This window comes from Podarcis bocagei (assembly GCF_964188305.1).
Source record: "Podarcis bocagei genome assembly, chromosome: 6".
Taxonomy (NCBI): Eukaryota; Metazoa; Chordata; class Lepidosauria; order Squamata; family Lacertidae; genus Podarcis; species Podarcis bocagei.
The window spans coordinates 27,199,118-27,214,277 of NC_138130.1; the positions used below are offsets into that span (position 1 = coordinate 27,199,118).

Sequence of the window (15,160 nt, forward strand, 5' to 3'; positions counted from 1 at the left end):
CGGCTTGGCTCCCAAACAAATCAGCTTCCAGACGCTGCAAACCCAGAAGTGAGTGTTCCGGTTTGCAAACGTTTTTCAGAAGCTGAACATCTGACACGGCTTCCATGGCTTCCAAATGAGTGCAGGAAGTTCCTGCAGCCAATTGGAAGCCGCGCCTTAGTTTCTGAATGCTTTCGGGAGTCAAACTGACTCACCGAATGGATTAAATTTGGGAACCAAGGTACCACTGTACTCAAGTCCATCATGGCTTTTCTATTCAGTAATATCCTTTTCGATAGGAGGCAACCAATTTTATTTTATTTTTTTAAAAAATAGGTTTAAAGAACTTCCCATAATCAAGCTGACAGGGTTTTGTGCAAATGCTAATAACTAAATTTGGGGTGGGGAAAGAAGAAGGTTAAGCTTGAGGGAGCATTGATAGGAAAATGGCTTTAGTTTCAGAACAACCGCCTCTGTTTGCATATCTGAGAAACAGCCACTGTTTAGACCAAAAACTGCAGTAACAATGTCAAGATTTGGTCAACAACCCAAAGTTCTAAAAGCATTTTAAAAGAGTAATAAAATGAAAGCAGAATCTCTACAAATTCTAACAAGTAGCTTGGGCATTTCAGTTTAAATTCTATCACCAAAGAAAATGGAGGGTTCTAAGCTAATGTTCTCGATAAACTTGAAACGGTAAATTTAAAATTCCACGTCAAAAGATGTTTCTTTGCACTAAAACATGCCCCTTCGCTGCTTGACGCACCAAAGCGTACTGATTTCACGTCTCATCATTATGCTGCTGCACTTTAGTGCAGAGATGCTACATCAATTCAGCTCTTGGACAAACAGACATCTCTTTGATGTCTGGCAAGTAAATGGACTCTTTTGTAATGAAAAATCAGCATTATGGTGGGGGAAAGGAATGCGACGACATGCAGGAAGCCTGCCTTTATACTTTAAAAACCCCATCCTAAGGGAAAGCCCAATATGCTTTTAAAAAATACTGGCACCAAGGGAGGCAGATGTGGGGGTTTGATGTTAAATACAGGATCTAAGTTTAAAAGCTGTAGATTTAAGTGCACATTTAAGATGAATATATTTTGATACGTTCATCAAAGGTCAGTCTTCACTTTCTGCTGATCAGAATGTTATTCAGTGGCAGCGGCTACTGAATAGTTAAAGCCCAAGCAAATCTGAATTTAGGTCCCTAGTACTTCTAGATTAGCCTATAAGTGGAATGAGACAAAGAGAACTGGAAAAGCTGAAGGTTGGGGGTTGTACGGTAATGCAAAGTACCAACTTTAAGTTATAAGTCTACGGCTTCGCTACTGTTTCTCCAGAACAGTGGGCGCAACCCATTACCTCTCCAACAAACAGGCCAGCACATACAAAATGAGATACCCACTGGTAGTCTTGAGCCCTGCCCTTCATCGGCCTTAGCCTATTCTACAGATAAACTCTGTAGATGTTGTTTGTGGGGTTGGGGAGGGACACCGCAACTGTGACACAACATCAATTAAACGTATGCACACAAGACTCTAAAAATGCAACTGGAGCTGAACACTATGCACACGTTCAACCAATAGATGGGAGGTCAGGCACATAGAAGATGCAAGTCAGACATGCTGTTGCCATGCTCATACACAATGAACACAAAAACTAGAATGACTGCTCTCCAAAGAGCAAAACTATTTCCAGCAATCGTAGAACTGTAGAGATGGATTGCAGAAAAGTTTTGCCCAATGCGGGGCTCAAACCCACAACCCTGATATTAAGAGTCTAATGCTCTACTGACTGAGCTATCTCCCTTGGGTGTACTTAGTCACCTGCACATTGAAATATTGAAAGGATTTGTGCTGTTATAAAAATGATGGTAATCCTAAATAAGATAGGACACAATAGAAAGGGAAATGGGAGAAGGAGATAAGAGCAGAACCCCTCCCAGTCCTTCAAAAGTTGCAATATGCTGCCAACAATGTCTGGGGCTAAGGAAGTCAAGTAATAGATTACACCTGTTCTCCACCCTCATGTATGTGTGTGTAAAAGTCTTGCTGCATAATGTTTACAGTCATTAAATTTGGAGCCATTAAGCATGGACATGGTTTAATAACAGATTATACATTTAATGAACTGGTTCATATGTCACAGTAAACTAAGTAGAAATAAGCCATGGCTTATAGTGAATAATAAGGGTGTTGTTGCGTACTACTTAACCGCTCCTTAACAGTCAAGCAGTCCTCAGTTAAAAACCGTCAATTGTTTAACAGGAAGAACTGAGCAACGTACAACAGGATACTGCTCACTCATGGCAAGCCATGGTTTGTTTCTCACTGTGGCTCAATGTGACATGTGAACCAGCCCAATATCATATGTAGAATTCAAGATTATAGGTTGCACCCAACAGCTATCCCATTAGTGCAAGGAGTTCTGCTTGTGCAATGGAACTTCCCCAACCTCTCCCCCATGCACCCCCAAACCCTAACCACCCAGAGCAGATTTGGGGGTGCAGGGAGAGGAGAGGGAGGGTAAGTCCCATTGGAATGGCTTTGTTGGACACAACACTAGCAATACCATTTATTTGTGGAAGAGCAGTGTTTTTCAACATCTGGCAATTCTGTTCCACTTAGAACCTGAAAGAACCAAATACTACCCAATATAAAAGCTAAAGAATTGCTTTGTTAATACTATACAGTGGTGCCCCGCAAGACGAATGCCTCGCAAGACAGAAAACTTGCTAGACGAAAGAGTTTACCGTTTTGGAGGTGCTTCGCAAAACGAATTTCCTATGGGCTTGCTTCGCAAGACGACAATGTCTTGCGAGTTCCTGCTGGGTTCCCCCCCCCTTTTTCTAAGCCGCTAAGCCGCTTATCAGCTGATCCGATCAGCAGATAAGCCGCTAAAAGCCGCTAATAGCACTAATCCGCTAATCCTTCAATGGGCTTGCTTCGCAAGACGAAAAAACCGCTAGACGAAGAGAATCACAGAACGGATTCTTTTTGTCTTGCGAGGCACCACTGTATACTGAACCTAAAGAAGCATAACACAACACTGAACATATTAATAGAAGCAATAAAGTACATTTGTATTTTAATCATAAGTTTTATTGTTGGACCAGAGGCTTAACAAAACCCTATTTTAGATTTCAATCAATCTTCTCTTCCAGTACAAACATTTAAATTCAATAACATTACAATCCACATTCACTTACTTAAGCAAGTCCATTAAGTGCCTGATAAAATCTCCTTGACCGAGAAGTAAGTAGCGCCTCATGGCCTGCATGTGCTCCAGTAAATTGTACTTTTTATTAAGAACATCTAGCAAGTATTTGCTAGTCTCAAAATATGCAGCATCTATTTTTCCCTGAAATGCGTTTTCCAAATCCGTGAACATTTCAGCAGCTGTTACAAGAAGAAGAAAATGGTTACCGAGACTGCAGATAGGTACTCTTTTAATATATATTTTTTATTAAATGAGAACAGAGTACAATTACTAAATTTCACCTCTGAAAACACCTAATTGACTTGAGTTTCTACACATTAGTTCAGCAATACCATGGCTTGCTAGGGAATGGGAAGGGATAGGATACATCTGAATTTTATAGGGTCCTAAATGCAGAATTTTCAGAATGCGTTATCTTCTGAAATAAAATATTCTACCAACACAAAAACTACAGTAACTACTTCACATATTCTTAAACTGTAATAAACATTTTAGAGATAGCTTTGCAATACTAATGCTAGTGCACCCTGCTCAGATCGTGCCCACCCAGCTCTTCCTTTTGCCAAGCTGGAAGGAAACAAACCACAGCAGTGGTTTAGCATTACATGCAAACCAGCACTCATGGTTTGCTTCTCTTCAAACAAACCATAGGAGGAAGCCAAGAACAAAGAGATGGACTAGATGTGCAGCATAATCTAGCCACAAGTAAGTGCCACTGTGCTCAAAGGGGTTTGCTTCCAGGTAAGTTTACAAAAGATTGCAGCCTAAGAAGGTGACCACAACAAAGCAAAATTAGTCATTATCTTTGTGAAAAACATACTCTCTTTTTATCAAGCTCGCTTTTAAAAGCTACTAAATTAATGTAATTAAGGCTAGAAAACGTCCACCTAATGGAATATTAAGATCTATGCACTCTCAATTCATTATATAACTCACTATTTCTTAAAGCTAGCTAAAGGGGTATCTGCCCAAGCAGATGTAGATGCAAAAGAGCAGATCTCATTGGACTACATGGAACTGCACATCTCCATCCGGAGCCATTTGTTGCAAGCAGCAAAGCATGACTACAGCTGAACTGAGGCAATAGTTATTACCCGTGCCGTCCTGTACCAGTCTACAGAAAAGCCCCATTGATTTCAGTGGGACTTACTTCAGGTGAGGGTGTAGATTGCAGCTTAAATTGGTAAAAATGTAAACACAAAATTATTATTTTCTTAAAAAAAACAACTAGATACCGCAAAGGAAAGCTGAAGGAATGTTGCAAAAGCAGCTGACTTTTTAAAATACACGATTTGTTTTAATAAATGCTTATATTTTTCATCAAGTACTGAAGATGTTTATCGGACAAATAAAAATTCTATTCTTAGCAGCTTATCTCATAGACTTTCTTGAACTAACAAGCAACGTCTGAACAATAAGACCGACCTACCACTACACCAGAACATTATAAATCATGTGGCTGCATTTAGAAGCAAGGTATAATCAAAGTATGGACACAAAGTTCTGGCCAAGTAGTGCTTATCAAATGCCACATTTCTTATAAATGCTTTGGTGCAAATTAAACAATTAAATGTAAATAAGAAGTTAGGAAGAGATTTGAGGAGACTTACAAAAAAGCAAGATACAAGTTCTTCCTAGAACATGGTATATTTTTCAGATGCCACTTGGTGGAATCCACATCAAACTGAATAGCCCAGTAGGAGTCATCATATGATTATATTTTAACGGTAACAGTCACAATGCAATGGGGAAGTGGTCATTTGTACTAACAACTTCATATCCCCACAGGGAATCATCCTACATGTAGATGTACAATACCAGAAGTGCAAAAACAGCTCCCCTCAAAGTACTGTTGCAATATTGGGGTTTTACAAACAGGTATCACTCTTTCTCCCATAAGGGCTGCACTTCCTACATACATCCTACAATTATCCAAGGGTTGCCATCCAAGTTGGCAGGAATACTAAAGGTTCTTTCACAGATACCATGTAGACCGCAAAGATAGTGTTTACTCAATGCATTGGCCAAAGACCCCACCCTACAAAGCCCCCACATTTGAACTTCGTATAGTTTCAGGCAGAGATTATTTGCAAAATCAACAAGGTCAGAAACAAGGCTAATGTGGTTCTTCTAGAGTGATGTGTACAAACAAAGCAGGTATTCTGTTATGTGACACTCAAAGTGCATAATGATACAATACTCTTATTCTAATTTCATACCATCTTTTGGAGATTCTGCAGATTTGGCCACAGCTATCATCTTTGATGATGGACTTTGGTCATGACAAACCTGATGCAAGAAGTTTATGGATTTTCCTATTAGAAGAACCTAAATATAAATGCAAGGCATCTTCAGAAGTTATTTTTTAAAGGTTTTATAAAGAGAAACAGTACATTTTCAGCAAGTATATTTCACTTACTAAGTCAGCATAAATAAATAGCACACTATTTTTATTTCTCAACAGTCCTTCATCAAAAGATTCAAGGACAGTTGTGACTAAAGTTCACACAATGTATAAATACAATTTACACCCAACAAATAAACATAATGCAAACTTACAAAAAGTGAACTGAAAACCTGGAGGTGGGGGGAGAGACCCTAAAAAGCAGAAGAGGACAAAAGTCCAAAAATCACCTGAATCTAGAATGCCTGAGCAAGCTGAAAAACTTGTCCTGTTGGCGTCCAAAGGGCATTCCAAAGTCAAGGCACCATTACAGAAAAGGCTCCTCTTTTGTGGGAGTGCAATATGCCTCTTTTGAAGAGGATACTTGGTGCATGGCCACTGCAGGAGATCTTAAGCCACAGATAGGCTAGTAGGGGAAGAGGTGCTGTTTCAGTTACAGTCATACCTCAGGTTACAGATGCTTCAGGTTGCGCAATTTCGGGATGCGCATCGTGCCGAACCCGCAAGTACCGGAACGGGTTACTTCTGGGTTTCGGCGCTTTGCGCATGCGCAAAAACACCAAAACACAACCTGCGCGTGTGCAGACGCAGTGCTGCGGGTTGCGAACGTGCTTCCCACACGGATCACGTTCGCAACCCAAGCATCCACGGTATATGGGTTCCAAGCCATTTAGGGCTGTTCCAAGATAAGCACCAGCACCTTAAACTTAGCTCAGAACTGAACAAGCAGCCAATGCAGATCTCTCAAGATAGGCATAAACATGAACAACTCTGGTTGCACTCATCCATATTCCAGCAGCTGAGTTCTGCATGTCATCTTTAAGGACAACCCCACGTACTATGGTAATCCAGCTGGGAGGTTCGTGGGATCACCATGGCTATGCTATCCCTGCTCACTTTCACCAGTATGTAAAAACCAAACCAAGGCAGATATTAAAACAAATCATATTCAGAAGAACTGCTGTGCATTCCAACTGTGTTTTCTAGACTGAGAGCTATATTTTAAATATTCTGATGGAAATCACAGGTGAGGAGAAACACCTATCATATCGGCCCACTAGTGTTAAAGGCAGCCATGAAGGAGGCCCACAGCAAAGTCAGCAACAGTCAGGAGCATTCAGCTCAGTTTAAGGGTTAGTTCCTTGCCAACACAGAGATCATTAGGATGATCTGATAATTTACCATAAGAAATGGAAGGGAAGACCTGCTCCCGGCCTTGCAGGATTGTTTCCACCTAGCCTAGGAGGGTGGGGCCCCGACGGACTCCAGCTACAAAAGCTGAAGCTGCTGAAGAGTCTTTTGGGCTGCTTTATCATCTAGGTGGCTTTGTTGTGGAGGTGTGTTGCTGTTGTTATTATTTATATTAATTTTTTGTATCTTTATTTTGGATCTTCTTATGGTTTAGGTGGAAATGTAAGGTAAGGGTAAAGGGACCCCTGACCCTTAGGTCCAGTCGTGGCCGACTCTGGGGTTGCAGTGCTCATCTCGCTTTTACTGGCCGTGGCGGCGTACAGCTTCCGGGTCATGTGGCCAGCATGACTAAGCCGCTTCTGGCGAACCAGAGCAGCACACGGAAACGCCGTTTACCTTCCTTCCGGAGCGGTACCTATTTATCTACTTGCACTTTGATGTGCTTTCGAACTGCTAGGTTGGCAGGAGCAGGGACCGAGCAACGGGAGCACACCCCATTGCAGGGATTCGAACCACCGACCTTCTGATCGGCAAGTCCTAGGCTCTGTGGTTTAACCCACAGCGCCTTAATTCTGTACTTTCTGATGTTTTATTCATTGTTATGATTACTTTTGTCATGTCTGTACGTAATTTTTTATACAGCAAGCCACAGTGATCATGGTTTTTAACTTTGGAAAAGCAGTACATTATACAAATAACATGATTGACTGAGTGCTAAGAAAGGTCTATTTGTATGAATTCTGATTCACTGTGCCCCTGTCTGGAGCCATACTTATGTCTAAAGTACAAAGAATGGTCCCCTCTGCACTTGTATGTCTGTTATTAATAGCTGAAAAAGTCAATCTAGAAATAAGGGGGAAAGTCCTTTTCCTTCATACCTTTCTTGAGTGATCCATTGTAATAAAAGAAGGAATCATGGACTTCCGCAATGTGTATTTGTCGTGCCACAATCGATCTGTTTTCACTGCAGGATCTGAAGCTACAAAGAACTGTGAACACAAAATTTAAAAATACTTAATTTTTTTTTTTAAGCATCAGTGCTATGTATACATTTTAAGACAGAGAATCAGAGAGACATCACTTAGGTAGAGACAGAAACCTTCCTTTTCGAAAGCTATCAGGAATACTATCAGCTGGGATGTTATGTGCATAATGTATAAAGCACCACCAGCTGTTTGTTCTAATACGTACAATTAAACGTGAACCACAGTATAGACAATAACCAGTCTTTTAAGACTCACCAGGAAAATTCACCTAAGCCACCTGCTAGTTATAAGCTACTAATGCACTTTTAAATAATTTGTAAGTTCACTGCACCCCACTGTTTCAGGTCAGCAGCATTTTGATACTGAAACACATGGATCTGAAATGTAAAGTGGATAAAGTGTCTCAGAGTTGTTTACTGAAGGTGGCATATGCTAAAATCATTTAGCAGTGTGATACAGTGCAATCTGAACCAAAGTACATTAGTCACATAAGAATGACACAGCAATGACTTCACTATAACTAACAACACTTCCAATACAGCTCATTACAGTGGTACCTCGGGTTAAGTACTTAATTCGTTTCAGAGGTCTGTTCTTAACCTGAAACTGTTCTTAACCTGAAGCACCACTTTAGCTAATGGGGCCTCCCGCTGCTGCTGCGCCGCCGGAGCCCGATTTCTGTTCTCATCCTGAAGCAAAGTTCTTAACCTGAAGCACTATTTCTGGGTTTGCGGAGTCTGTAATCTGAAGCCTATGTAACCTGAGGTACCACTGTATATAATGCCAACTGTGTGAGACCGTTCAGTCAAATAAATGTAACATTTCCTTGTTCAGCTGTTATGTTCCAGGTGCAAACAAGGTATGCATGGAGGCCGTGGGGAAGAGAACAGGGGTAGATTCATTCAAAAGTGCCTTAGAAACCAGATGTAAAACTTGAAAACATGACAACTATGCTAGAAAACAATACTAATGCATTAATATAAAAAAGCAGATATAACATGCATTTAAAAAAATAATATCAAAAAATCAGCTTCTTAAATTTATTACCATAGTCCCCTTTGGCAACTGGCATAGAGCTTTAATTGGAGTATTAATGAGAAAAATATAATTTCAAAATCCATCAGACAATTCAATCATCTTTGGGAGTTATAAAAGCCCTCATTTTATAACCAGGGCAAAGTAACATGCAATTAATGTATTTAGAAAACATCTAGTAAAAAATACAAAGAGAGAGAAGAGCATTTTATAATTAATCCCGTGAAAACGAGATCTTGGGAAGGGTGAAGGAAACCAAGGTCAGAACATAATTGCAATATAATTATTTTATTGATTCACTGTACCCATTCAAGGTTCTTTGAGTTTTGTTATTATATCTTGTATAGAAAGGAGTGCAGGAGAAATGGGAAATCATGGTACAATCTAACTGATGAACAAATGCCAAGGCCTTCCAACCAACAGATAAAAAGGGTGATTTTCTTACGGGGAAATTAAGAGCTTGTTTACAAAGGCAATCAGTATCCCAGAGGGTAAGTGCTAGGATATGATGGAGGGGAACCCACACATTCATATGCCCCATTGTAATTAACCTCTCTTTTTTCTAAAGGCGCTATATGACAAGCTTATTGTAGGGGTCGTGTTCACTAGAATATAGTCACTGCAGTAGAGTTTATTGGGGCTTTCACCCAAGGGATTTATACAACTCATGGAAGTTTATTTTGTTGATAAAAGTTCCAAAGAAGTTTATATTGTAAAAACTGATCTCACTGATGCAAAAAAAGCAGTACAGGGTAAAATGATCATCTAAGTCTAGTCTGGCCTGGGCATAAACTGAAGTCACATCTCAAATCTATCGCTGGCTCTTCTTTACCAGATTTATGTGGGAATGAATGCTTCAGCCCAAAGCAATGACATGTGACTTACTACACTGCACTGCAACTAGTCAGCTGGTATATTCAATCCTGACTACTTATTTGCTACTTCACCAAAGATTTAACACCAGGCCATTAAAAAATGCTGGCATAGTTAAGAACGAAACAAAATACAAGTTCTACCTGTGATATGTTACCACTGGTAAGGTAAGGTAAGGTAAAGTAAGGTAAGGTAAGGGACCCCTGGATGGTTCAGGCCAGTCAAAGGCAACTGTGGGGTTGCGGTGCTCATCTCACTTTTCAGGCCAAGGAAGTTGGTATTTGTCTGCAGACAGCTTTCCGGGTCATGTGGCCAGCATGACTAAACTGCTACAGGCGCACGGAAGACCGTGACGAGTACCAGAGCGCATGGAAACGCCGTTTACCTTCCCACTGCAGTGGTACCTATTTATCTACCTGCACTGGTGTGCTTTCAAACTGTTGGCAGAAGTTGGGACAGAGCCACGGGAACTCACCCCATTGCACGGATTCGAACCGCCAACCTTCTGATTAGCAAGCCCAAGAGATTCAGTGGTTTAGACCACAGCACCACCTGCGTTCCTTTGTTACCACTGTTCTTTTGCAAGCACAAAGAACTGGGCACACCAAACTAACCCCATGGTTCTTTGGATTCTGGCCACAGTGTCTAAACTGAAGTGATGCACAAGTTCTTTACATGCAACTCTATTTCCAGTATAAATGTCAACTTTTTCTACCTAGTCATGTCTCCTCTTAAATTTCTACAGCGTAGGTTCAGTTCCACAATTGTGAACGAAGGGTTTCAGCAGCTTAGTTTTACACAAATGTAAAATGCCGATGCCGCTCCCTCCTCACAGGCTCTAGACCTAGTGACTTCCATGGCAACACTAGGGCTCTCCCAGTTTGTTTTGGGCCCCACTCATCAAGCAGGCCACACGTTGGATCTGATCTTTGGGGCTGGCATAGATGTGATCATGCTCCCTGCTGTGAAAGTGCCATGGTCTGATCACTACGCTTTAAAAGCCAAGATTGACTTCCCGCTCCTCCCCGGCTCGGGTGGCGAACCTATTTGGGCTCGTCCGCGAAAACTGATGGATCCTGATAGATTCCGACAAGCCTTGCGGAACCCTGCTCCTCCTGGCGACTCATTAGATGACCTTGTTGAGGACTGGAATAACCGGCTCTTGGCAGCCATTGATGAGATCGCGCCTAAGCGCCCTCTGCGACCCCGTCGAAACCGGGCCCCTTGGTTTACTGAGGAGCTCCGGAAAATGAAGCAGGATCTCAGACGGCTAGAGCGAGTATGGCGACGGACTCGTGACGGAGCCTCAAGAACATCTTATAGGACGCTTATGAAAGCCTATGAGATGGCTATGAAAGCTGCTAAGAAATCTTACTTTGCAGCTTCCATTGCATCCGCTAGCTCTCGCCCGGCACAACTTTTTAGAATAATTAGGTCAATAACGTCCTTAGGAGGACAACCAAATTTAAGCACAAATTCGACCCACAGCTGTGAGGCATTCGCGAGCTTTTTTGCGGAGAAAGTCCTGTTGCTCCGCCGTGACCTCCCTGCCAATTTAGACACAGTGACTGAACTGGAGGCCCCTCGACTGACTTCAGGTCCAGTGTTGGACCATTTCGATCGGATACTCCCTACTGATGTGGATAGATTCCTCCAAGTTGGTAGGCCCACCACCTGCCTCCTTGATCCGTGCCCGTCTTGGCTGATTAGGGAGTGTCCAGATGTTGCGCGGACCCCCCTGGTTGAAATTATCAATTTGTCCCTTGACACGGGGACATTCCCAGGGGAACTGAAGGAAGCAGTGGTGCGTCCACTCTTAAAGAAAACTTCATTAGATCCCTTAGACCTATCCAATTACCGCCCAGTTTCAAATCTTCCATACCTGGGTAAGGTAATTGAGAGAGCGGTTGCTGAACAGCTTGGTAGGTTTCTGGAGGAAACATCGGCATTAGATCCATTTCAGTCCGGTTTCCGTCCTGGTTTTGGGACGGAGACGGCTCTGGTTGCCCTAACAGATGATATTCGTAGACAACTGGATCGAGGCGGGTCAGGACTGCTGATCCTTTTAGATTTGTCAGCAGCCTTTGACATGGTCGATCATGATCTTCTGGACCATCGCCTTGCAGACGTGGGGATACAGGGCATAGCCCGTAACTGGTTGTGCTCTTTTATCTCTGGTCGGGGACAGAGGGTGGCACTAGGGAGGGAAATGTCGTCACGCCACTCCTTGGTGTGTGGAGTGCCGCAGGGCGCAATTCTCTCCCCAATGCTTTTTAACATCTTTATGCGCCCTCTTGCCCAGATTATCCGGAGCTTTGGGCTGGGCTGTCATCAATATGCTGATGACACTCAGCTCTATCTACTGATGGATGGCCACACCAACTCGGCCCCTTACACACTGACCAGATGCTTGGAAGCTGTGGCTGGATGGTTTCGTGGGAGCCGATTGAAACTAAATCCTTCGAAGACAGAGGTCCTATGGCTAGGTCGGGATAGCATGGGGATGAGGGACCAACTCCCTTCTCTTGCGGGGGCCCAATTAGTGCCATTGCCTTCCGTTAAGAGTTTGGGTGTAATCCTTGACGCCTCCCTTTCCATGGAGGCGCAAGTCACAGCAACAGCCAAGGCGACATTTTTCCACCTTCGCCGCACCAAGCAGTTGGTCCCTTACCTTTCCCGCCCCGACCTGGCCACAGTGATCCATGCAACAGTCATCTCCAGGCTTGACTACTGTAACTCGCTCTACGCGGGGCTGCCCTTGAAGCTGTCCCAGAAACTCCAGCGGGTACAGAATGCTGCAGCGAGGCTCCTCACAGGGTCTCTGCCATGGGAGCATATTCATCCAGTGCTTTTCAAGCTGCACTGGCTCCCGGTGGAGTACAGGGTCAGATTTAAGGTGCTGCTTTTGACCTTTAAAGCCCTTCACGGCCTAGGACCCTCGTACCTACGGGACCGCCTCGCCTGGTACGCCCCACGGAGAGCCTCAAGGTCCATAAATAACAACACCCTAGTGGTCCCAGGCCCTAAGGAAGTTAGATTGGCTTCAACCAGAGCCAGGGCCTTTTCAGCACTGGCCCCAACTTGGTGGAACGCTCTGTCTCATGAGACCAGGGCCCTGCAGGATCTGATCTCTTTCCGCAGGGCCTGTAAGACAGAGTTGTTCCGCCTGGCCTTTGGATTGGAGCCAATTTGATTCCCTCCGCCCCCTTTTTCTTTTTTCTTTTCCTTCTCCTGCAATGAGGCTCCATTTTAATATTTTAATGTTCCATTATTTTAATGTTGTATTTTATTTTTGTTTTTAAGTTGTAATCACTCATCTTGTTTTTATTATTGCTTGTAAGCCGCTCTGAGCCCGGCCTTGGCTGGGGAGGGCGGGGTATAAATAAAAAATTATTATTATTATTATTATTATTACAAAATGGGAAACAGAAAGCAGACCTCATGTTAGTGAACAGTTTATAGAACTTACTTCATGGTAGGTGTCCTCCAATTCCCCATCATAAATCCAACGATAAAGGAAATTCAAGACAGGATGCGACACAAGGCCAAGAATATGCTGCACCAGGGATCTCATGTAGGGGTCGCCTGTTTTACTGTAGGCATGAACAGCTGATGCAAGTTCACCACCTTTTCTTCCTGGAGAAACATGACACACAGAGGAAAATTTAAACATACATTTTCACCTACCTGGAAAACTAATGCTAGATCTGCAGCTTTGTCATACACCAAATTTCATTATGAAGCAGCTATCTGGCGTTTGAAGAGCATTCTTCAAAGGCAAATTTACCATTGTGCCTAATATTCCTTTTGCGGGAGTTCAGAGAAGTTGGAAGAGCACCAAAATTGCTAAGAGATTGCCATAGCTACAAGTAAAAATAGCGCACAGAGCACAAGAAGCAGAGCACTAATGTCTACTTCATTAGAGAATTCTTTAGAGCGGGAAATGCTTCATAATTATTTCATCCACATGGGAAGACAGGGAATGGAAAGGCAGCTCTTTGGTTCCTCAAGAGAGCTTCTGGACTGAGTGAGAAAGTGGATCTGATAGCATGATGAAGTAGCCACTGGCCAGGGCATCCCCCCCAAATGCTATAGAGCAGTGGTAGGAAACGTGGTCCTCCAGATGTTGTTGGACTCCAATTCCCATCGCCTCTGACCCTTAACTGTGCTGGTTGGGGTTGATGGGAGTTGTAATTCCACAATAGTTGGCAGGCCACAGGTTCCCCACCTGTGCTGCAGAATGAAAATATGCCCCCCCCGCCTCCATACTTTAATAAAGGGTCAAAGAAGCAACTAAAGTACCTCTCCCTATCTTCAACTATCCTGACAGACAGGGAGGAAAAAAATAGTACGCTGGTATCTTCCCCACCATAAAGAGGTCGCTATGCTGCAAGAAAAATGCATATACCGTATTTTCCCGTGTATAAGACTAGGTTTTCCCCCTAAAAATAATGTCAAAAATTGGGGGGGGGGGCGTCTTATACGCAGATATATCTCCTGAGTCCCCAACCATAGGGGGCATCTTATACACGGGGGGCGTCTTATAGACAGAATACAAAAAAAGGAAAATGGAAGCCCCTTCAGGGTCCCAAACAAGCAAATGTGGCTGTTTTCCGGTGGAAGCCACCATAACATGTAGTTACAGTCCAGGCTAGAAGGGGAAGGCAGGAAGCATGTATTTCCAAAGCCAATGCCTTAAACATGAGAGATTATGAGCACTCATCCAGTGCCTGCCTTTAAAGCTTATACCGATTACCAAAATACTCCCTCAGTCACTAATAGAGATGAACAATCTTAAATCAACCATGTAATAATCTCACTTTTAAGTGCAAAACATATGAGATGCAAAACTCTACCAATAGTGCCACCATAAGGGTAAGTATACGTAGTAAAAAGAAGTTATGATGAATGCATGCAGTGCTTTCAGCTACAGAGATAAATGGCATTATTTGAACGGTAAGTTCTATTTGAACTCCATCTATATCCACTGGAATGATATCTACATTTAAAAGTTCTTAGATTCATCCATTTCTGCACACACATCCTTCCCAATAGTAATACTATTAATGCAATTTCCTGGAAATCATATTTCTAAGTGGAAGAGCTCCTACCATTTAAACATTCATTTTCACACCATGTCTAGTTGTAAATATCTACCGACAAACCTTGACAGTGGTCAACAAGTGCTGCAAGTGTCTTCAATCTTATCTTAGGATCGTATGTCCAAACTAAGAGACGCCGAAGTGTTAAACTACTCTCAATCCCCAAATTTACACCTTGATCATCTTCTACCTGCAACTAAGAACAACAAGGAGCAAAGAAGAAGATTTAATAATAGAAGCCCTTCAAGCTTTCCTCTACTACAAGCTTTAATTTCTAACCCCAGATATACACATGCCTAATATGCTTTGGCATTTTAAAAAAGTAATGCTTAGATTGAAAAAAATGTTACAGTTGTAATATAAAGAAA

The 15,160-nt window shown here is 42.6% G+C and overlaps 1 protein-coding gene across 1 annotated transcript in view; it reads right to left on the reverse strand.

Moving 5' to 3' along the window:
- Positions 1–15,160, reverse strand: part of TUBGCP3 (tubulin gamma complex component 3) — a 58,592-nt gene that overhangs the window by 15,733 nt on the left and 27,699 nt on the right. Inside the window, exons 10-14 of the mRNA XM_081198327.1 lie at positions 14,856–14,988; positions 13,160–13,326; positions 7,675–7,785; positions 5,421–5,529; positions 3,191–3,380 (exon numbers count right to left, since the gene is read on the reverse strand). Coding sequence (XP_081054453.1) covers positions 3,191–3,380; positions 5,421–5,529; positions 7,675–7,785; positions 13,160–13,326; positions 14,856–14,988 — 710 coding nt within the window. The remainder of the gene's footprint in view (positions 1–3,190; positions 3,381–5,420; positions 5,530–7,674; positions 7,786–13,159; positions 13,327–14,855; positions 14,989–15,160) is intronic.